Source organism: Alexandromys fortis, unplaced genomic scaffold (assembly GCF_014885135.2).
Source record: "Alexandromys fortis isolate MF-2015 unplaced genomic scaffold, M_Fortis_MF-2015_v1.1 scaffold_11, whole genome shotgun sequence".
Lineage (NCBI taxonomy): Eukaryota > Metazoa > Chordata > Mammalia > Rodentia > Cricetidae > Alexandromys > Alexandromys fortis.
Genome location: NW_026067912.1, coordinates 2,660,842 through 2,684,241, shown reverse-complemented (window position 1 = coordinate 2,684,241; position 23,400 = coordinate 2,660,842). Strand labels below are relative to the sequence as shown.

At 42.8% G+C, this 23,400-nt stretch overlaps 1 protein-coding gene across 7 annotated transcripts in view; it reads left to right on the top strand.

Moving 5' to 3' along the window:
* Ebf1 (EBF transcription factor 1) overlaps window positions 1–23,400 on the top strand; it is a 387,947-nt gene that overhangs the window by 13,122 nt on the left and 351,425 nt on the right. For all 7 annotated transcript variants that reach the window (XM_050138716.1, XM_050138715.1, XM_050138714.1 and 4 more), the window contains exons 5-6: window positions 2,553–2,626; window positions 12,854–12,922. In XM_050138716.1, the coding sequence (XP_049994673.1) occupies window positions 2,553–2,626; window positions 12,854–12,922 (143 nt within the window). The remainder of the gene's footprint in view (window positions 1–2,552; window positions 2,627–12,853; window positions 12,923–23,400) is intronic.

Sequence of the window (23,400 nt, the reverse complement as noted above, 5' to 3'; positions counted from 1 at the left end):
TCCTCCTCCTCCTTCTCCTCCTCCTCCTCCTCCTCCTCCTCCTCCTCCTACTCCTGCTCCTCCTCCTCCTCTTCTTCTTCGACAAAGTTTCTCTGTATAGTCCTGGCTGCCCTGGAACTCCCTCTATAGACCAGTCTGGCTTTGGATTCAGAAACTCCATTTTCTAGAGTAAAACAAAAAACTTCTTGGTAATTTGGAAAGGTCATTTAGAAACATAGGAAAGATGTCTAGTGAAAAGCCTCAGAAGATAAAGGTGTTTGCTGAGTAAACCTGGATTCCTGAGTTCAATTTTTGATCCCCACATGATGGAAAGAGAGAACCAACCCCCGCAATTTGTCCTCTGACCTACACACACACACACACACACACACACACACACACACTGGCACATGCCCCCTCAATATAGTAAATAAATAAATATAATAAGAATAAAGGAAGGATTATGTATGCATGCTGAAACTAGTCACTAAAGATATGAAGCTTAATAGGACCTTAACATAATGCAAGTTATTGCCCCAAAATACAGAAAGGGTGAAATGTAGTATTATAGTGTGAAACTCTGACCTGTGGTCCCTAGTGATGGCAAGCATCACCCTAACCAAATGGTCAGAGTTTATGCTGCTAATAAACTTGTACACAGTAGAACCTAGTTCAGAGAGGATTCAGCATCACCCTCTACTGTTGTCCTGCCTTGAAGTCTAAGACTTTAATATGATCTTGAGGAATCCCAACAAACCCGAATAAAAGGATATTTTACAAAGTAACTGACCTATATTTTCAACAATGTTAATGCCATGAACTACAATGACTGGAGGATATTCAGAATGAAAGGAGACATGACAGCTGAGTGCAGTGATTAGTACTGGATTTTCTTTTGCTGTAAAGGACATTATTAGGTAATTGGTAAATCTCAATAAGGTCTGGAGATTAGATTATTCTATTGTATCAATGCTAATTTTCTGATTTAGATAATTGTGCTGTGATTATGCATGAAAATGCCTTGTTTTCAGGAAATGCATGCTGATATATTGAGGCCATATCTGCAATTTGCTAAAAAGTGATTTAGGGAAAAAGAGAAAAATAGGAAGCAAATTTAGTAAAATGCAAACATTTGAGGAATCTGGGTAATGGACTATCCTGCCATGGACTTCTAAATATATTCTTTCAACCTTTCTAGATGTTTACAGCTAAATTAAAAACATTTTATTTTTTTTAGTACAAGGTTATGATGAGCTAGCCATAAAAAAATAGTTTTGATAGGCCAGTGGTAAAGAAATATGCTTTTTTTTTTTCATCCAATGCTTTTCCCTTAATTTTTGATCTGTTGCAGTTTGCTTTGCTTTGTGTTCAGATACTGTAACCAGGTCATGGCCCATGGATCTGTCTGCACTGGGTCTTAAGTTGTGGACGCTCTGTCTCCAAGTTCAAAACCAAAGTGTGTGAGAGAAATGACAAGTTAGGCGCAGAAGTACTTTTGTGTGCCACTTAAGAACAAGAATAATCTCTGGTTAATTTAAATAGTTTTGTCACTGAGAAACTGAGGGTTCTGTGAATGTGTGAAAGTAATTTTATTAACAATTTGAAGCTGTGTTATATTAGTATTATGCAGTGATACAGTGTTAAGTGAGTTAAATGCATGCTGGTGCAGAATCCTATTCTACTAATAGCACTGTGTTTTCTTTTGCCTTGGGTAGTAACCTGTAGATCTGCGTTCAAGCTGGAGGTTCTGGGGAACTTGGTGGGTGTCCTGAAGAAAAATGTGATTGTTTTACAAAAATAAAAGAAAGGGAAGAGAGAGAGAGAGAGAGAGAGAGAGAGAGAGAGAGAGAGAGAGAAAAGCATTGAGGCTGGTGGTTTAAGACGCTTGATTTTGAGAATGAGACAGAACTCTTTATTTAGGGAGCTGACTGTGACTTCATTCCCCACACAGAACATGCTGGCAAGTGTTCCTATTTGGGTGGGCGTACACCCTGCACCAACACATGTTTTCAGCCTCTTGGTAGGAAGAGGGGTTTTCCCTGGCTGCCTCACTTCAGAAATGACATAGTCGGTGCAAGACTGCTCGAGCCTTTTCCCAAACTTGTTTTCTGTCGCTTGCCAGTAGAACACTAACTGTGGGGGTCTGGGAAGAGCGGAGAGGCAAATGTGTTCTAGTGGGTGATCAAACCCACATGCTTTTCTATATTTGAAATACAAAACCCTGTAGCCTCTTCAGCCTTCTGAAGCTTCCCTCTTCATTGATTAGACTTATTTTTATTCTGTATTGAAAGAGACTTATGGTTGTCTTGACAACAGATGCCCATCACAGGCACTGGTCCGAAGATGTGCGTAATGAGGTGGTTGAGAGAGCAGAGAGGATCGCATCCTATTCCACTCAATTTGGGTTGATCCTGAGCAATGTGTCCTGAAATAATCAGCCTGGCTGATTTGCTTTTTGCTCCTAAAAGTTAATTGGCCCCCAGCAGGGGCAAGGCAGTGAAGAACAAGATTGTTATAGGCAGTGCTCTGCTACTTGCTTCTATTTTTAGCTAAAGACATGCCTTTACTTTCAGGCCATAGTGTACGAAGGCCAAGACAAGAACCCGGAAATGTGCCGAGTGTTGCTCACGCACGAGATCATGTGCAGGTAAGGAATTGCTCGCTCTCTCTCTCTCTCCCTCCCTCTCTCTCTCCCTCCCTCTCTCTCTCTCTCTCTCTCTCTGCAAAGTAAAGATTACTTTGGATCTTATGCCTAGGCAAAGTCAGTTCCATTGGTTGGCTATCTGTTTATTTTGCTTTTAGTAAATAATCTGGAAGAAAGAATTCTTAGACACATTTGGCAGTGTCAGGGATCACGGCGGTTCTCAATTATTTATTACATTTCATCTCGGAAGACATCGGCTTGCATTTTGATACCTCCCAGATAATGGCCACAGAGCAGTGCCCTCCATCACCCTTCACAGTGGAGTCAAATCCAGTACAGCCTGCTCAGTGGTGACATTTGCACTCAGCCTCATGCTTAGTAAAATGAGAGTTCTCTTGAAGTCCATGAAGGCTTCTGTTTGGGTCAACTTGAAAGTTATAGTTCCTCCTTTTGAGTTCTTCTACCCAAGCCTCATTTCTCCTTAAACTGATCTCTTTCTTTTTTCTTTTCTCCTTGCATTTGGTCTTTGACTTACCCTATTCATATCTGAGCATGAAGCTAATATTTCTTGGAGGTAGTGAGCTTTGAGATTGGGGCAGGATAGTGAAAAGGAGTCCCTATGCTCCTCCCATAGGAGTCTTCTCACTTTGGGCTGTAATCATGCTGACTTATCTGAGACCACCTTCACCTCCATGGCCTCAGTCAGGCCTGCACAGGAGAGGGGCAGGAGCAAGGGATAGCCTTTTATCTTGTGCTCCTATTCCTTGTAAAAACAATCCAGTATTTTGCTCCCTATAGCTCTCAAGGAATTGGATAAAGCAGGAAGATGCCACTCTGCATCAGAGAAAGGCTCCTAATTGCTTTGTTAGGAGCAGGGCTCCCTGGCACAGTGTACTGGGCTGCTAAATGTCGTTGACCAATCCATCTGAGTCTTCAGCTGCTGTTTCAGCATGGGCAGCTCTCCTCTGCTGTTCATGGACTCTTCTGGAAAACAACCTCAAAACTCTACAGGTGGAAGTAGAATCAAAAGGGCTTCATGCGCTTCCTGAATGAAATCCCAAATACTAACATTTGGTTCTCTAAAAATTCCATGTCTCCTTTTTTTATTATTATTTTTAAAAATATAGTTCTGATTTATAGCTTGAAGATGTAGAAGAGTTTCACACATTTTATTCCAGTGATGTGTAAAACTTGTTAATTATTCTTAAAGCTAGGTTGCTTTCCCCCAGATTTAAGACAACAGTAGCCGAATGCTCCCAAATGATGTGGGATTCTTTCCATTAGTGGGGAAAGTTAGTTTTACCCTGAGTGTAAATATCATCTAGGTGAGTGGTACCTTTCAGAATTAAAGGAGAAAAAAAATCCATTTTGAAAAGCAGTAAAACATGACCTTGTCTGTATTACTACTTCCCCAAGCTTTTCTCTCCGACTTTAACCTTCTACAATTAGCATACCATTAGAGGGACCCCTTCAAGTGGAGCTGCTCAGGATTGGAGCAAAACAGGAAACAGGAAGACGGATTTCAACCAACAGGCCTGGCGCTATCTATACATTGCCTATTTGCATTTTGTATCTGCATATGTTTGGATTATGCCGGAGAGAATTCTATTCTTGAACTACTTAGAGATATATTATGCCTCTCACGCACAGGCCTCCCCTCGATTAATGCAGTTTATATTTTCCTTGTTTTTAAAATTCATTGGTCCAAAGTGCTTTATGATGCTGGTTGGTGTGCTTTACTGCTGACGGTGCCTCTATTTTTCAGCAACATAAAAATAGCAAAAATAAAATTCTCAAGCCACTGAAGGCAAATGATGCTGTGTGTACCGCCCGGCTAAGAGGGAAAAGCCATATTCCAAATGTCATCTTGCTAATGTTACAGATTACGGCTTTCCTGGCTGCCTATAGATGCGGAAGGGGTACTGTTTGTTTACCAGGCTGCCATGACCCCATTACACAAACCTGTCATCTATTGTGTGGCTAACAGTCTTTTAAATTGCAAATCTGATACTCTTTAGGGGGCTCCAGGAAGAAAATTCTCACTTTCCATACCATCCTATTTCTCTTGATTTCTTGCCTCTTGTAAGTGGAAGTTGGGTTGTGCTGAATTTGCACCAGGGGTGCAAATGCAGCCTCAATTATAAGCATAAAATTAGAATCTGTTCACCATTAATCAGCCTGGCTAATTGCTATGCACCACCATTAGCCATATGGTGTGAAAGACAGCTTGCTCTCCCCAAGATGAAATTTCTTCATTGCAGACATGAAATAGTGAAGGCCCTGGATTTTAAAATAGCTTGTTTTAGATATTTAATTTCTAAACAACTTTCTGCAGTGCTTTCTATCAAAGCTAACGGCACAATAAAACTTTGCGTGGATGTCACAAAAGCTGTGTGTTTATAGTGTGCTGGCTGTGATGGAGGAGACAGAGAATTTCGTTCCACAAGAAAGGGTTTGGTGCATTCTGTGCATCACAGGCAAATGGAAGGGAAAAGGAAAAGATAAGCAAGACACACACGTTGTCTCACGTGTTGTAAATTAGGGAAAACAAACAAAACAAAACAAAACAAAACAAAACAAAAAGCATTGTGTTTTGTAGAGAAGGTAATCCCATTGTGTGGGATGGCTAAAGGAACTGACTTCATGAGTTTATAATTATTGACTGCTGAGGACAACCTCTTTGATTGGATGATGCGGAGCACTTTCAAAACATAAGAGTGCTTCTGCGTTTTGGTGATTTGGAATCTGTCACACCAATCATGGTGGTGAAGTTCTTAAGATAACATGGTTCCTTGGATTTTTTAAAATTTGTTTTTATTGAGCTATATATTTTTCTCCGATCGCCTCCCTTCCTCTCCCCTCCCCTTCTACCCTCTCCCATGATCCCTGTGCTCCCAATTTACTCAGGAGATCTTGTCTTTCTCTACTTCTCATGTTGGACTTTCTTAGGGTCCTCTTTGTTGTCTAGGTTCTCTGGGATTGTGAATTTGTAGGCTGGTTTTCTTTGCTGTATGTCTAAATGCCACTTATGAGTGAATACATATTATATTTGTCTTTCTGGGTCTGAGTTACTTCACTCAATATGTTTTTTAGATCCATCCATTTGCCCGCAAATGTCAAGATATCATATTTTTTTTCCACTGTGTAGTACTCCATTGTGTAAACGTACCACATTTTCCTGAATACTTTTTTTTTCTTAACGAGTTGGATTCTGTAAGGGGTTTGCTTATGTGAGCACCCTAACTTCTGTGTTTAATGGAACCCAGCTTGGTTTGGGGACTTGGAATCCTGCTTTCGTTTTCAGTACCCAGGAAGAGGACAGGTTTTAGTCACACTAAGGAAGAATTCTTGCTTCTTTTCTTTTCTTTTGTAGGAGAACCATGAATCTCAGGCTAGCCTGTTTCCTCTTTTGCTTCCTTATTAGGCATCTTCTTTTTTTCCTTCTTCTTTTCCAAGTTTAGGCTAACTTCCTCCTTCAGACACCAGCTTAAGTAGGGCTTCTTCAGGGAAGCACCTCTGGCCCTTGGCCCAAGTTATATTCCCTTGTAAGCAGTCCAGTGTAGCAGGGGCTTTTAACTTTATAGCACTCTGTGCCCTTGCAAATGAACACCTCACTGTCTGTCTTTATTCGGCCATGCCCCTCAAAGGCCCGGAAGTGACTCAGTTTTCCTCCATGCTTCAGCTGTCCCATTTGTGAAATGCGATGTTAATTCTGTCTCATAGAATAATAATTAAGATTAAATGCTATTCGTTCCTATAAACTCTTTCCACAATGCTAGGCAGAGTCAGAACTGAAAGCCTATTATGATTCGAAACAATATTAATAGAAGCAGCAGTAGAGGCATCATTTGTGCCTGTGGGTGCTTAGTTGCTCAAAGTAACTGATGGTAAGAAAATATTGAAAAGAGGTTTAGTGTCTATCAGAATCTGAATATACCTGTTCTATTACAGTTGTCGGGGCTATGTGTCTTTATTTCTTAGTGCCGACTACGTGCAAGGGCTTGTTGCAAGAGGCAGGAGAGCTTGAAGTTGGTAGCCAATTCGACTTTACTGGGCAAAGGGTCTCATGACGGCACAATGAGTCAAAGGACTGTGTTTGAGAGGAAGATGGAGGAGTTGTAGCTGGGTCATAGGAGTGGGAATGGAGAGCGATGAGATGGGAGAGGGATTTTCGAGGCTGCATTAAGGAGAGTTTGTGGTCCAGGCAGAATTGTTGTGTGGGAGTTTATAGCTGGGCAGACCTGCGGCCTGGAGCTGGCCAGAGGGACTTGATCAAAGATAACCAACTTCAGACTATGCTTTTCAAAGGCGAGAACCAAAATGGCATGGAAGGCAGGGTTGGGAAGTGTGGAAGAAAAGGAATAAAGGAGAGAATGGCTCCATTCTTGAGAGGAAGAGTCACATTGAGTAAGAAGGCCGCACTATAGAATTAGGAAGTATCTTGCGCATACGGGGCTCAAGTATGAAAAAGGGGGTAGCAAGGTATGGAAATCAGCCCTGAGGGTATGCTAGTGCTGATGAGATGTACATGGGTACAAGGAGTGAAAACCCCCAGGTCGCTGGTGACTCAGGAAGTAGGTACCCTGGATGAACCCAACTGGCAAGAAGTGCTGGCCACTCTTACAGGAGAATGCTGATCAGTGGACAAACGAACTCTAGAGAAATGAAGGAGGACTAGACAATGTTAGCAAACATGGAAAAAAATCAATCGGGAGAGAAGAGTTCCAGATATGAACCCCATTAATCCACAGGGCCGAGAGTGCCCCGGTAGGACAGACTGGGGTGGAGACGGCAAGGTTGCATGCTCAAAGATTAAGTCTTCTGGAAACAGACAACTTTTAGGGGTGGCAGGCTGATGAAGGACAGAAGAGTCAACGGATTAGATCCCTTCTGAGCTCATCCCCTTTGTAAGTATTAACCAGGCTATCCAGTAATTCACGAAGCCCCTTCTCCAGCCACTTTGACTGAGGAGGGTAGGATTCTTCATTTTTATTGAGACGCTCAGTTTGAAATGACTCCTTTAGCAAGGAGCAGTTGCACCTGTCTGTAATCCCTGCACTTGGGAGGCAGAAACAGAGGATTGCTGCTGAGCTGAGGCTAGCCTGTGCTGGATGGTGAGTTCTGGCCCCCCATCAGCGCTGCATAGCAAGACTCGGGTCTTAATTGTCCCCACCCGCTACCCAAATGGCTCATCTCTCCAGTGGCAAGAGGCTCTTCTTCCAGAAAGAAGTTATGTGCTTGAGACGATGATCCGCAGGCACCAAGCCTAGGGAGCCTTCAGATGTTTCCTGCCCTGATTTATGAACCAGCGAGTCAGCTCACTGGAAATCCGCCACCTGTGTTAGGCCGCAAAGGCAGGGTCTCCCATGTCTGCTTTTTCTCTAAGTGTGCAGAACTGGCTGGGAAAGACACGGTCATGCTGAGCAAGAGGCTGCTGTTCTGAGTCTCCAGGGCATGTAGCCCACGCCAGGTGTGGGGGACCGACTGCTGTGACTGGCCACATGGCAGTCCTGTCATTTGGGTTGCAGATTAAAAAGGCACTCAAAGAGCAGTGGCACTGGCCTGCTTTTTTTGGGACCCTGATTTTGGGCAAATCAAGTTAGGCAAGCCCAAGTCCGCTCACTAGATGCCCGCTGCAGGGAGCGTGTGCCCAGCCTGTGCACGCACAGATGGCAGGAGGCTGAGTGACGCTGTGTGAGCGAATGGGGGCCTCGGGCATGCTCATTCTGTTTGCTTTGATCAATGTGCTTACTTTTCCCTGTAAGAGCTTCTTCAACTGTGTCATTTATCGGATTGCTCCAGTATAATCCCTCTTCTGCCTAACCGTTAGTAAATTTTGCTCTCTAGCTTGGCCCTCCTGGTTGATGCCTGCCCTGCCTGGAGTGGAGATTAGTGCCCATCTTGCATTCTTTGACTTTAGTAGAAAGAAATGGGTCAGTTCTGACTATCTTCCATGGTAGTGTGTCAACCCTACCTTTTTTCTTTTTAGTGTATAGAGTTCCATGGATACAGACTTGCACACAGACACACACACACACGTACTTCAAGGTACATAAACACATGTATTACATGTACATACATGCTTATGGACATCTTTGTCAGTTTTTCGCCGATATGATAAAATGTCTGTTGGAAACTAATTAAGAGAGGAAGGGTTTCTTTTGGCTCATTTTTCAAAGGGTTCCATCGATGGTTGCTTTGTATTTCTGGGACCATGATGGGGCAGAGCATCATGGCAGAAGGACCTGGTGGAGGAAAGCTGATGGCCAAGTAGCAGAGATAGGGATCTAGCAATGGCCCAGGGCAAGGTACAGCCCACAAGGATACGTTCCCAGAGACCTACTTCCTTCAGTCAGCGCCACTAAAGTTTCCAGAACCTCCAAAAATAGTGAAACAAAGTCTTGATAGGAGCCTGTGAGGGGCATTTCATGATCCTATCTTCCCTGTCTTTGTATCTTATGAGTGACATTGTATGCACTTCTGTGGTGGCTGAGGTGTTGCGTGGAATGTTGGCTGTATGATACAGCAGTGTGACCCAAGAAACAGTAACCCGTCTAATCTAGCTCCATATTTTCTTCCTAAGTGTGTAGTGACTTCCATTACTTTCTTTTTCTGTTTTCTGTATTCTCACTGTTTAGTTCCCATCCTGTCCTTTTCATATCTGTGTGCCTTTGGGTCCCTTGGAGTCAGAGCTTAGAGATCTGGCATAATTCATCTGTTATCCGGGTTTCTGTGTGTTGTGGAGATGAGGACTGTCCAGGAGATGAAGAACATCTCTGGGGCTAAGATGTTGGAGGAGGTGGTCTGGTGGGCCGGATGGGTAGAGTATGCAATGCTTGCCTAAGGAAGTCAGTTTTGCTTTTCTGTCTGCCATGTCCCCTACAGGCCACCACACTTATTCATAATGTTGTTGATTAATATTCACCCAATCATTTATTCATTGAGTCACTTAATAGCTGAGCTCTGATATTCTATCATGAGGGAACTGATATGGCCAGTTTCTACCTTCATCTCACACAGGAAGTAGCAGAAAGGGAGCATGGAATGGGAAAAAGTCCCAACAAAAATGCCTCAGTATGTAAGTAGCAGGTTGACAACATTATAGTAGCTGCCCCAGAGAAAAACAGCTCAGTTAAGATTAAAGGTGATGTGTCAGGTAAGCCAGGTCATCTACACCAACTTCTAAGGACCAGGGAAAAGTAGTTGAGGGCAGAAGCAGGGGTAGCTGCAGAACAGTAACTTGCCCAGCCTGTATCTGAGGTATGATGGAGCGTGTCACGTTGGAGGAATCGCAACTGGCCCAGGAGGCTGGAGGTTGGCTAGCTGGAAAGAAAAGGGTGGCAGGCAGGTCAGTGGCCTGGCTTTCTGCCACACCATGGATTTATTCAAAGTACAACGGGAAGCTGTTCAAAGGTCTTAGCCCACGAAATGGCACAGTCGCCTGGCCATTTCACAAAGATCTGCTGGATGGGGCAGACCTAGTAGATGGAGTCAAAGTGGAGACAGCAAAGCCAAGGGGGAGGTTTTGTAAAACTCCCAGTGATAAATACAAGTGACTGGGCTGAAGACAGTGATGGTGGTTAGGGAGAGAAGCCTTGGACTTTAATATGTGTGTGTGCATGAGCGGTAACCCGTAGTTATAATCCAAGCAAGCTAGAAGAGTTCCCTGAGGACTTTTCATCGAGGGAGGACGGTGGTGAGGGTAGAACTACCCAGGGCCCACTTGTTTCGAGGAGAAGGAAGGAGGGACACCCTCTGCTTTCTCAGCATCTGCTTTCCTCCCTCGATAAAGGGCACATGGCTTTGTCAGTGGACTGTTTTTGGTAATCATTCTGTCTACACAGCTCAGGCTTCTCAGACTTGAAGTATAAACAGGGTATAAACCCAAGGGTGATCCTGATACTGCCCCCCCCTTGGATTCTTAATTGGACCAGCCATTTTTGATGATGATGCTAACCTGACAAACTGAGAGAACACTGGCCGAGAGGATCGGTCCTCAGAAATAATGAAATTAGGTTTTCAAATACTATTTTATACTTTTTGTGCATGGGTTTGCTTATCATGGTGCGTATATAGAGGTCAGAGGACAGCTTGAGGGAGTAGCTTCTCTCCTTCCACCTGTGGATCACGATCAGGCTCAGGTCTTCAGACTTGGTGGCAAGCACCTTTACTTGCTGAGCCGTCTTGCTGACCCCTGGAGTTGAGTTTTAAGCTATTTATTTTGTACACATGCCAACCCTTAACAGTTCTTCTCCCCTACGTCTTTATTGGTTTCCGAGGTAGGATGCCTACCACTGCATAGCCTGACTTACTAGAAAATTTTCCTCCAAATCAGAAAGTGACTAGATTATGTGTGGAGGGGGTGTTTTCCAGCTGGGGCTCTGGGAAGAGAAGTGAGACACAATTCTTTCTATTGCCTTCTGCAAATATAGACACAGGCAAGCACCAAACTGATTCATTTCTCAGGAATTCAGGGAAAGAGAAAAAGATGTCTTAATTTTGGTGAAACACTTCTTATGTTTGGAAATATTCCTGGGTCTTGAAAAGTGAAATTCAATGGTAGTATCCAGCAGATATCTAAATTTATGCTGTGTATATATGTGTGTTTGTGTGTGTGGTGAGTGTGTGCATGTGTATGTTTGTGTGAGTTTGTGTGTGTGAATGGGTGTATGTTTGTGCTTTTGTGAGTATGTGTGTGTTTGTGTTGGTGTGTGTCTATGAGCATGTTTGTGTGAATATGTGTGTGTGAGTGTGTGTATGTGAAGTTTGTGTAAGTATGTGTGTGTGATTATGTGTTTGCATGTGTGTATATTTGTATGTTTATATGAGTATATGTGTGAGTGTGTGTATTTGTGTAAGCGTATGTGTGTGTATTTGCACACATTAGAATGTATAAGGGGGATGGAGAAAGGTACGTATTTTACTTATGGTATGCAATAGAATCCAGCTCCTGAGGAATCTTCCAGCCTTCTTCACTGATCAAGCATGTTCCTTTACAGTGTAGTCCTGAGTGGAGACTAGCCAGGGGACAGCTTGTTACTTACAAACGTATTTCAGATGGATAGTTTTCTGCTGAGGGTGGATATTTTTCAGAAACATGACATTTTTCAGCTGAGCTTTGTATATCTCAGATGGTTGAGTGCATGTTGGAAGTCCTAAATTCAATCCCCAACACCATTGCATAAAGTGGGTATCTACCAATAATCCTAGCCAGTACTAAGAAGGTGGTGGGAGGAGGCCCAGCAGTTCAAGATTAATCTTACCTGCATAGCAAGCTTGAAGCCAGTCTTGGATGCCTAAGACCTTGTCCTGAAAGAGAAAAGAAATACATGATCTTTTATACACTCCTTTGAAACACCTTGGGCTTTTAAATTTTTGGTTATTTATTTATTCATTCGTCCATTTATTTATTTATTTACTTTGACCGGGCAGTCTCAAGCACACAACAAAGTAGGATTTGCCTAGCAGGGCTTTCTTCGCTTATGGCTGTTCTTCTTGTGTTCTCATGTATACAAACAGGGTTGTGCTGGCCAATGGATCCATTGTCCCCAGTTTTCTCAGGATACTAAAGTGGTGGCCAGTGCTGGCCATCAAAGCCAAGAGGACTGAGGCTAAGCTTTGGGCTTTCTCCTGTCTCACCTTCTCCTTATGTGGATCAGTATGTGTGGCCTATATTCTCAAGAAGACATTCAAATGCAAACTGTCGTTGCTCAGGGATTTTTTGAGAAGGCTGTGGTTGAAGGAAGTGCCACCCATCAAAAAGGAGAAAAAAAGAATCCACTTAACACAGAACGACTAAAGGGGAGAGCAATCACTCATCCTCATTATTGACGCCTTCCACGCAATTAGTGTGTTCTTGAGGGACGGATGTTTGATCCACCCACGACCCTGCATGTTCTCATTGGGTAGATGTGAGAACACAGTACTTCACAGTGAACCCTGCCAATACCCGCGTAGTCAAGGAGAGACCCCAGCTTAGGGCTGCATTCCTGGCTCTGCGAGGAGGGCCCTCTCCCTCTCCTGTTCTCTGAGCACGGAGAGGTTAAGCCTGGCCATTAACCCATAAGTGACCCAAGTAGAGTTTTCTGTTCCTGGGATCCGTTGATTGCCAGGTATAGCTTTGTGGTAATTCTAGCATTTGCCACCCAGCAATTTGAACCTTCTGTCTGCTTAAATGATGATTTTACACGGTAATGGTTGGTACTAAACCCTCTCGCTTTTGCTCCGCAGCCGCTGTTGTGACAAGAAAAGCTGTGGCAACCGAAATGAGACTCCCTCAGATCCAGTGATAATTGACAGGTAGGGACCACTCTTCTTTCACTGGATTCTTAGTCCTCATTATATGCAACACCTGCTTTGTGTCGCTCATCGGCGCGGGTTAGGGATGCATGCGGCTGAAGTTTGCCTGTTGGTCCTGATTTAGGCTGCGCCGAGTTATTGTGATTTCTGGGAGAGCCATATGGAATGTTCTTTGGAGGCCTGTTTCGTGGATGGCTCTGGTTTCGTGCCTGATTAATGCACACAAAGTCATATATATGTGTATGTTCATTCCCCACGCTCTGTGGTTCAGTCCCCATGGTGTATCAGGAGGCTTCAGAAATAAAATAATAGTTTTTGTGATTTATGAAATGTGGTTGGGTGCTTATAAATATTTAACTTTTATTTGAAAAATGTTTGAATCATTATCACTTTTAGCTACAGTAGTTCTGTTGGATGTAATCCATCTACATTTTAAGGTTTTATTTATGCATAAAAGCAGTTTAAAGAGATCTGTGAACCAAGATTTTTCTCCTGTTATTTCCGGGCTTGATTGCAGCTCGCACTGCACTGTACGTTGATTAATTTATCCTGCTTGTCTTAATTATTGTGTTTTTAAACAGATCCATATTACTAATCTGACATGACCAAGTAAATCACTGTAGAACAATACATCTGTTTCAGTTCGCCAGTGCAGTTTTGAGTCAGTGTGCACACATCGCGCAGGATGGCATCCCAAATATTCATTTTACGTTTTAATTATTGGAATTCATTGTATGGAAACATGTATGATAAACCATTCGTTACATGGCACTACTCATTGAGAAGTAAATGGCCTGGAAGCTTTATGGAGACTGTCAATTGTCAGCTAGGAAAAGAAAAAAGAATCTTCATTCAAACGAGGCAGATTCCTTCATTGAGGAAATCAACAGCCAAGGGCATGTCCCATTTTGGGCTTTGATAATATTGTCTTAGACAATAGCAACACAAAGATGCAACAAGAACAATTTGCCAAATTCCTCGTGTTTGTGAATTTTGCTTTATCATTTTTCAGGTAAAGAAACCTAGGTGTCTATTTTGTTCACTCTAGTTTCTGTCCAAAGATTGTTGGTTATGACCTCTGTGAGACTTCAGGATCTTAGCTCAGCCCTGATCACCAAGGAGCTCTGTAATAGTTTCACTTTAACTGAGTATTCTAGTCAGAGATCTCATGCTAATAGTCATGAATATATATATATATATATTATTTGATATGCATAATAGCATCTTAATTCCCTGTTATGAGGCTAAGGTTCACTGTACGGTGATGTTGTCTGGTGTCCATTGAATGAAAATGGTGTGTTTCTCAGATATATCATTCATAAGACTGTATTTTCTGACCTGGAAGATAAAAATCTCCCAAAGAATAAGGTCAGAGGCCTACCTCCCTGCGGCTGGTGTCATTTGTGTATGCCTCTCAGAGCGCCGCTTTCTTTTTTAAGCAAGTGTTTCCTACTGTTGCATTAAAAAGAAAGCATCTCTTCAAAGAGCCAGCCCACATACTCAGCAAACTTTGAAACCATAAGCATTCTGTGGTGCCTCCTGGTCCTTTTAGGTTTACGTGGTGACGAGGACCTACTGTGCCACCCGCAATGAAAACACTTTTTTCCCCCCTCTCTTTTGCTTGTGAACGGGTTAGGCTTTAAAGCTCTTCATTGGGTTTAAGCTGTGGCTCCGATGCAGAAGGCTGATAGGACTGTGGTTTGAATCCCATCTGATTTTGACCTGTTCCTGTGGGTTGCGATGGCAGGAGAAACTTGACTCAGCGGAGCTGTAATTAGCCCGCCCCGTGTTTTTGAAACAGGATTGTGTTACCTGGATTGCATTAGTGTGGCTTCTATTGTCGCCGCCTTGCATCTGTCCCAGTAGGGTACTTAAAACCCTTTCTTGGCTGGGGGAGTTCAAACAGTTTAGGCAAAATAAGTCTACACTTTAGGCGGTGGGTGCTTTAGCGATATTATTCCTGACATCTATCCTTTGCCTTCCACCAAACCCCATTCCCTCTCCCTTCTTTCGATTAGACAAAGTAGAAAACCTTGTATAGCTAGGTTGATTTCTTTTAAGGTAGGGGCATTTTAAAACCGTCTGAGACATCCTGGGTGTGTTCAATCCCAATATCCATTTATTTGCTGGTGTTTGCCACTGTCTGACACGGAGCTACCTTTTCAGGCAATGAGACCAGTTGATAGGCATAGCTCCCAGTGGGCTATTTTTATTTGCATGTGAGTTTTCAAAGTTCTTCGCTCCTTCAGTTTGCCAAAGATGTAAAAAAAACAAAAAAACAAAAAAACAAACCTCCAGACGGGTCTCTGCTGATACGTGAAACTTCTCTTTCTAATGGCGAGGGATGGAAATCATAAGAGCTCAGGCAAGGACGGACAAAAAATATTTTTCAACTGCACAGAATTGCTGCAAAGGGCAAAAATATGACGGCAACGGTGTTTGAATTTCAGGTTCCAATTTCGTTCCGTGTTACAGATTGCATAATATCTATTCCATGCTTATGGTTTGCTTTGCTTTCAGATTTATGGATCTGAGTCCCTGAGCCTGCTGCCCTCAATAGCAACAGCCCGTTCTTACACTATGCATACTGTACTCAACATAAGGCCAAGGGCGTGGGCTCTTGTGGCCTTAGAAGTTAGCGTAGCTTTAACATGCAGCCACCTCTTTTTGAAAGCTAATAGTTTCTAGCTCCCTTTGCTTGACCTTCAGAATTTGGAAGAACACTGCTATTTTTTTCAGTCAAAGGACTTTTAGCAGTGATTATTCAGGAAGGCTATTTATAGTGAAGAATGGAAGAGGCTTTTTGGTCACACAGCACTGGTGCAGGGCCAGCCGTTTCTGTGTTAAAACTTGGCTACATTATCTCTTGCCAGCGATTTGGAGGCCAGTTTGGTAAATTGTATATATATGTAAAATGGAATTAACAAAATCAGCAGTTGTACAGACAAGTTTCTATTTCCTTCCAGTGGCAAGCAACAAAGTAAGAAAATATGACCCAAATGACTTCTTTTCAGTCAGGACAATTTGTCAAAATGCTTATTGGAAAATTGCTATGTGGTATAGGAAGGGTGCATCTGGAGCCGGCTGCTGGGTTACGTGTCTGCTCAACGCCAAAGATCTTGATTAAGAATCATAAAACCCCAGCCTGTGCCCAATGATCCAGCTATTTGGGCTGTGCAGATATGGGAAAAGTCAAATGTGTTAGGTTTAATAGCTGATGAACAGGAACTAACAGCAGCAAATTTCATTATCATTGAACTAAAGGGCTATGTGTGGTCATCGGTGTTAAAGTAAAAAAGCGAAAACTGACTTTCCAGTTCCTGAATGAAGGTGTGTGTTGGGGGGGGGGCTGACTTAACATCCGCACACTAACTCAGATCTGGATTTCAAAGGTTCACAGTGAAATTCCTGCTTGGAAATTGAGTATGTTGTAGTTCCATTACTACAGTGAATATCCTTGTGTCCTAACCTTTTCCCTTGGAGTGATCTTAGTTCAATAAATAAAACCTCATTAGGTTATTCCCATTTCAACGAGTTTATTAAATTTTGCAGGAGTAATTAGCATAAGCTGTGCTAATTTTTCTGGAAGACTAATGACGGGGGTTCTTAATTAGCTTTCCTTTGTAGGAATAGGAAAGAGGATAATGACAAAAGCCGCATAGGGTCCTCTGAATTGGGAACCCACTTTTTTAGAATCCATGCAACTTCTGTCTCTCGACGGAAACTTTGTGATGCATGCTTTGACTGTGCGGATTAAAAGTAAAGACTTTCAGTCTGTATTTAGTTAGCTACAATTAGGATCCTAGCTTGGTTGAAAAAAAGCAACAACTTTATTTTCCTAGTCTTATCTTGGAGTGGTGAGATAGATGAACGCGGATGGCCTTACAAAAACACCTCTTTCCTCAAATTCTACCATACGCTTCCTTCCACAGGAAACACTGTCTCTGACTAGAATATGTGGGACTGGGATGTTCTACATCGTTCTTTAATTTGGCATCAGTGGGATGGATAACATAGTTAGATCAACTAAGCAAATGAAGGCATACGTTCTTAGGACTAGAGATCTTTAGCTGCCCACACACAGAATTTGTTTTTAAGGGACAGAAAGAATGCAAGATAAACTCGTAACGGGTGTCTATAAAAACCCAAAATATTACGATTATGCATAATGTGGTTCAGGCAGCCTGCGAATTTTGGGTCTCCCAAAAAAACAGCATTTAAAACTTAAATGTTTAAAACCCATCCACACGTACTGGTCTAATGATTGGGCTTGCTGATTGCCACAATCTTGCCTTGTTTTTCTTTTCCATTGTAAGACTCTGTCTGCACTGATACTTAGAGCTAGGGGATACAGAGCTCCAAGTATAACATTAAGAAGTGACACGGCTTTTGTGGCACAAAACCTTCAGCTTCTTTGGAGTTAGTTTAGGCAACACTTATCCGAAGCTCTCCTAAAATAAAAACCAACACCACACACACACACACACACACACACACACACACACACACACACAAACAACGACAAACAAACCAAATGGAGAAGAGAAAAAGAACCAAGATTTGTCTTCCAGACCAATCTAAAGTTCTACATCTAGGTCATTTAAATATTGTCAACTGGATTTTCCATGGTTATGATGCACATGGGATTGTTGGTCAGGAAATAGCTAGAATGTTCATTTTCCCCTTCACAGGCCAGTTGACTAGAAAGCCTTGGCCACGCTGGGGTTGTTCAGATAGAAACGTTGATTAAAGGTTCAGGCTTGAATCTAAGAGGTCACGCTGAGGGGCAAGAGTTTGTAGACAAGCACAGTTTTATCTCATTATCACGTTAACTTTCTTGACAAAGTTGTTGCCCATGTATTTAAGTGACTGTGACCATCAGCATGATGGGAAACAACAGTCACATGTAAACTCAGGACGCTCATAGGTGATTTTTAACCATTGGGCATGGATGAGAAAATGTATTACGCTGAGTTTCTGAAGGCACTGGGGTCCTTTAGCGAGGAACTTCTCTGTCTTTTATTATCAATGATAAACCCCCAAATCCACATAAAATGATTTTCTGTCTTTGTGTCTCAGGGGTTCTCAACCTGTCGGTGATGCCCTCCACAATCACATACCATAGATCATTTACATTATGATTCATAACAGTAGCAAAGCTGCAGTTCGATGTAGCAGTGAAATAATTTCGTGGTGAGTGCGTGTGGGGGGGTCACTGCAACTTGAGCAACTGTATTCAAGGGCAACCACCTTAGCAGGGTTGAGAGCTCCTGCCTTAGATGGGCATGAAGATATGCTTCCTAAACCTTGCAAATAAAAGCCTTAGCCAGGTTCATGACTTCAGTTGATTGCTCGTTCAGTTCTTCCTTCTCATCGTCATTCAGAAGGGCCAATCAGTGAGCAGAGAACTGTTCGGCCCAGCACGCAAGCTGCTGTATGGGTCACCAAGAACCAGAGGTGCAAATGCGTTTCTTAGCGCTCTGATAAACCTTCCCACCTCATTTCCTAACTCTGACTGTTCAGTTAAAACCAAAGGAGGAGAAATCTCCTCCCTAAAGCTGCCCCAGGCCGGATAATTGCTGTCCTTCTGGCTGCTCTGAGAGGCTTCTATCTTTTCAACAGGGGAGAGTCAGCATCAACACAGAGCATGAATTTGCAGTTGCTTTCTAGCCCTAGTGCATTTAAACATTTGTTTTCTCAGTGGGAATTCACATGTGATTATTAGTAATGAGACTTATGTGAGCCAGTATCATTCTCAGTTTTACACGTATCACATGGTACCATTCTGAGCACGAGAGGAGCTCTTGAACACTTGGGTACGGCTTGCTCCTGTGATAAAAAAAAATTACTAATACAATTAGCTAATAGCGGTCTAGATTCCATTTGCTATCAGCTCTTCTCAAATACACGGCCAGGATACATTAAAATGTGTTTCAAATATGCCGACAGTAGATCGTGATGCAAAGTACTTTTGCAGGGTGTTACACTAGAGCAGACGCTGTGTAATAAGCAATGGTGGTCTTCCTGTAAAGGGAATTATGGCACAACTTCCAAGAAATGTGTTTAACAGAGCTTCAGGGCATCGGCAAGTGTGTGTGTGGAACAGGGCCCGTGTGTGGGCTCACAGTGTGGCTTTGCGTCTCACGTCACCATAAGTTTGTTTCTGTGACAGTTTGGGGAGTCATAGGAAAGCATTGCCGGCTCCTCGGTGTCAGTGACTTTGCACAGCTACTTGACGATTCTAGTTCATCAGTATAATAAACATGCTTTTACTTTCAAATAAGTTGTTTAGCGTTGAAAACAAGCCAAGCAACCCCTACAAGTGTGGCACTCCATTGATAGGAATTCTCATTCCCCACTACCGTCAGTGCCTGGCCAAACTCTCTAATTAAAAAAAAAAAAAATTGGCCAGATATAAAAAACCCCACTCAGGAGTTCCAGCCTAAAGAGATGGTATTTTGATCATTTTAATTTGCATGAGATGTTATCTAAAATAGGCTACCAATTCTTTCTCCTCCTTCCCTCCTATCCCCTTCCCACCTCCCCTCTCCATCTCTTTACAAGCCCTGTAACTATATACTGTTCAGGACAGTGTAAAAGTGACTCCTATTGCAACCAATGAAATATGGTGAACAGTACAGGTCTGTCTTTGGTTGCGCGCTGTCTTTAGGAGTGTGGGTAGATGAAGATAAATCTCCCTTGCAAACTATTTCTCCAGTTACAAGCCTTTGTCCAGAAGCAAATGAGGGTTTTAATGTTACAGTACTTGTTATAATAGAATTTTAATTGCCTTAATCCTGGTAGAGTATGACACATACACACACACACACACACACACACACGGAGAGAGAGAGAGAAAGAGAGAGAGAGAGAGAGGGAGACAGAGAGAGACAACATTCTTAATGGAGAGAGAAGCCAAGCTCCCAAACAAAACAACAGAAAACCCTACCACATTTTTCCTTTGAAAGGGGTCACTTATAAAAAAGATGTGAAATTTTTTAAGTGGAAACAATCCATTGCCATTTCATCCTTCTCAGACAGACTTCACCTTCAGTGGAAACACAGTGACGTGCTTTGGTGATTTTTAATTTTAAAGGTAAAATGCTTGGTTCCAGTTGTGAACATCCCCCCCCGCCACACAACTCACTTTTAACAACTTCAGTAGGCAAGCTGGCAAATTAGCTAGCTCGAGCCCACGTAATAACTTCCAAAATGGCCCTCGATGACTACAGCGTCACCTTGACTGTTTGAAGCACAATAGTTTCATAATATAATAAAAAGTAACGGTGTTAGGCAACACGTCTTTAATAAGATATTATTTGCGCCTTTGCCATGTGCGATGGGAGCTGCCTCTCACTTGGCGGGCTTTTGATTCCTCTCAATAAGATTATTTCAAATACTCTAATCCCGAATCATTGACATGAATACAAAAGCCTGGTGACATCTAATAGATGCCTCTTAGCTTTGCGTTAGCTCTTGTTCCCTTCCTTTTTCTTCTCCTTTTACCTGACAAAAAGCTTATGGACACTTGGGCTCTGTCTCGCAGGAACAGCATGGGGGGTTCCTCATGAAATATAAAGGAGGAAAAAGACTGACAGAGGCCCGATAAGCTACGGAGTGAAGGACCATAGATTAAAAGTAAATGCCAGTAAACCCTCCTCTGTATACTCACTCCTTCACTCATTGTTTTCTTTAACACTTTAAGTGCCAGGGCAAGGGGAAAAGGGAGGAGGGTTAAATGAAGCATATCCTGACTTTTTATCTGGACGTGGTCACTGTATATATTGTACAGGGCTTGGGCGGGATTGTCACGTTTTCATTCAGACTTCTTTGTGATGGTGAAAAAGAAAAGCCCTTGTAATCACTATCAACAATTTCTCAAGTCTCCCCCCCTCTTTTAAACTCATTCTCTGTTCAGCTGACCAACATCAATGCTATGTTCGGGATGAGTATTGTGTGGATGAGCTGTTCTCTGTAGGGTGTAGACACTGGGGGCTCGTGATGCTGGACAGTCAGGGTTGAAGTCCTTCTAGTAATCCATGATTTGAAAGTGATCGAAGTAGAGTGTTAGAATATCTTGTTCCCTGGCAGCAGCTTCTGTATTTGCACATGGAACTGCTCCTGCTGGAGCTGCGAATCCTTAGGTGGGCTGGAGGGCCCACACTGGATCAGACCCTGGGGACTCATGGAGGAGGAGTTATTCCTGGAGACACATGCTTTTCTCTGTCTTTCCTGAGCAATCATGGTTGACCAACACTCTCTTTTACTCCCTTTGCGGATAAGACCCAACAATTTATTATTGTCCAGTACTTAACTGAGGAGTTCTCCCCTTTAAAAATTGTGTTTCCCATTTATTAAGGTTCTGATCTGTCATTAATATCTCATAATTAAAAAAATAGTTTTGGGTGCAGTCTTGACTGAAAACTTCCCCCAAAATGGAAAATAAAAGTTAGTTTAAAGAACTCTAGGATTGCCTTTAGGTTTGATCCTCTCCCCGCCTCTCCTGCATTCCCCCCTCCCCACCACTATCAAGACAGAAAACAGAAAGTGATCAGTTTCTTTTAACTGTTAGGAAGTCCTTTGGTAAAGGAAGTTGGTAAAATGTCCACTTTGCTCTTTGAAACCATTGCCAACAGCGTCAGAAGCCTCTGTTTTCCTAAGTGGTTGTGATACTTTCTTAAATTCGGACCCTAACCTTTACGGCATGCTGTATACACCGCAGAAGATCTTCAAACCACCTGATACCATCTTCCTGCAATTACAGGCAAAGGCTGCTCCACTTGGGATGTCCGTGTGTTCTTTTAAAGATCAACCCCCGAGCACAATCAAACACAGTGAACACAGTATCTGATCACTGTAAATGTAATTGTTCCATACAGAGTCGTGGCATAATGCGAGCAGATTTTGGACACTGTAAAATGTGTTTTTTTCAGAGGCTGCCCTTCCCACCAGTGACCTCAGTCTGGTGGGGCATGAGCCTGAGGCGCTAGCCCCTGAGGAAATGACGAGAAACTCCACACCTCCATTTCTCAGCTTGATTTTCCTCTTCTCCCCTTCATTACTTAGTGACGCGGTTTGCAGGACCTCATGGCATGCCAATTAGGTCACCTTTCTTGATAGCCACATCTCATCTCCTCATGTGTTCCTCTAAACACAGTCCCTTACCGGTTTCTTATTACTTACTTACACATTTAACTTGTGGGACTAAAAATGAAAGTAGCGATCCAGAGAGAAATCTATTGAAGGCAGAGTACAATGACAAAGACGAAGACTTTGAAGCCCCTTGCTGCTGAGCCAAATTCTTCATGACTACTTAGTATTTTTGCCTCAAGCACCTCAGTGCTCCAATCTTCAAAATGGGAGCATTCATCTCTAGTGTGGATTACAGCTTCAAGCCTCACTGCTTTAGGGATATATTCAGTGGATATAGTGTGCGTGTCTAACGTGTGCAAAAACTCTGAATTCAGTCCCCAGTATCATACATACATATGCACTCACGCGCACACACACACATGCGCGTACACACACATATATACATATGCACAATTATATTTTTATTACAAGAAACTGAACAAGGTTTACATCACCTACTAAACACTAGGCTTGGGATAGTCCAAGGTCTTGAAACAGATTTTGAAAACTGAGCCTAATATATTTTTATGTGGGTCAGTACGCCTGAGAAACGCTATGGAACTTTTTTTTTTTTTTTTACAAGATGAGTTACCTTGCTGAGTTAATCATGGTGGTCGTACCTTCTTGGACATCACTCATTTCTCTTTCCTTCCACAACTTGTTTATTGGTCTTCTATTTTTGCCTCACACCATGTTCATGATTGTCCAGAAAAGCTGCAAGAAGGGGCACAGACAGACAGCAAATGCCTTGTGACCCCACGGAGCTCTTGGAGTCCTGGAGCTTTCTCAGTGTCTCAGAATTTTATGGGGTGGTATGTTGAAATAGTAAGTAAATGTTATGGTTTTTCTTTTGACACAGTGTCTTTTATAGGCTAGGCTGGCCTCGAACTCGTGACTATTCAGCCTTTCTCCCAAGTATTGGGATTATAGGCACATGCTGCCATATCCAACTATGTTGACTTCTTTAAAATAGAAGAGCGCAATACAAGATTGAATCAAGATGTACAAGAAAGATCTCCTCAGGCTGAAGGCAGCTCATACGTGGTGGGCAAAGCCCATGGTTTTATTTGTTTTTTTGTTTTTTGAGACAGGGTTTCTCTGTAGCTTTGGTGCCTGTCCTAGAACTAGCTCTTGTAGACCAGGCTGGCCTCAAACTCCCAGAGATCCGCCTGCCTCTGCCTCCCGAGTGCTGGGATTAAAGGTGTGCACCACCACCGCCGAGCTTAGCCCATGGTTTTATTACACTCCTCTGGTATAGTCTACATGTTGATTAAGACTGTCTGCGGTGGAGTCAGATCGAATCCCAGCTCAGCTATCACCATAGGACCCTGGGCAGTTCAACTGCT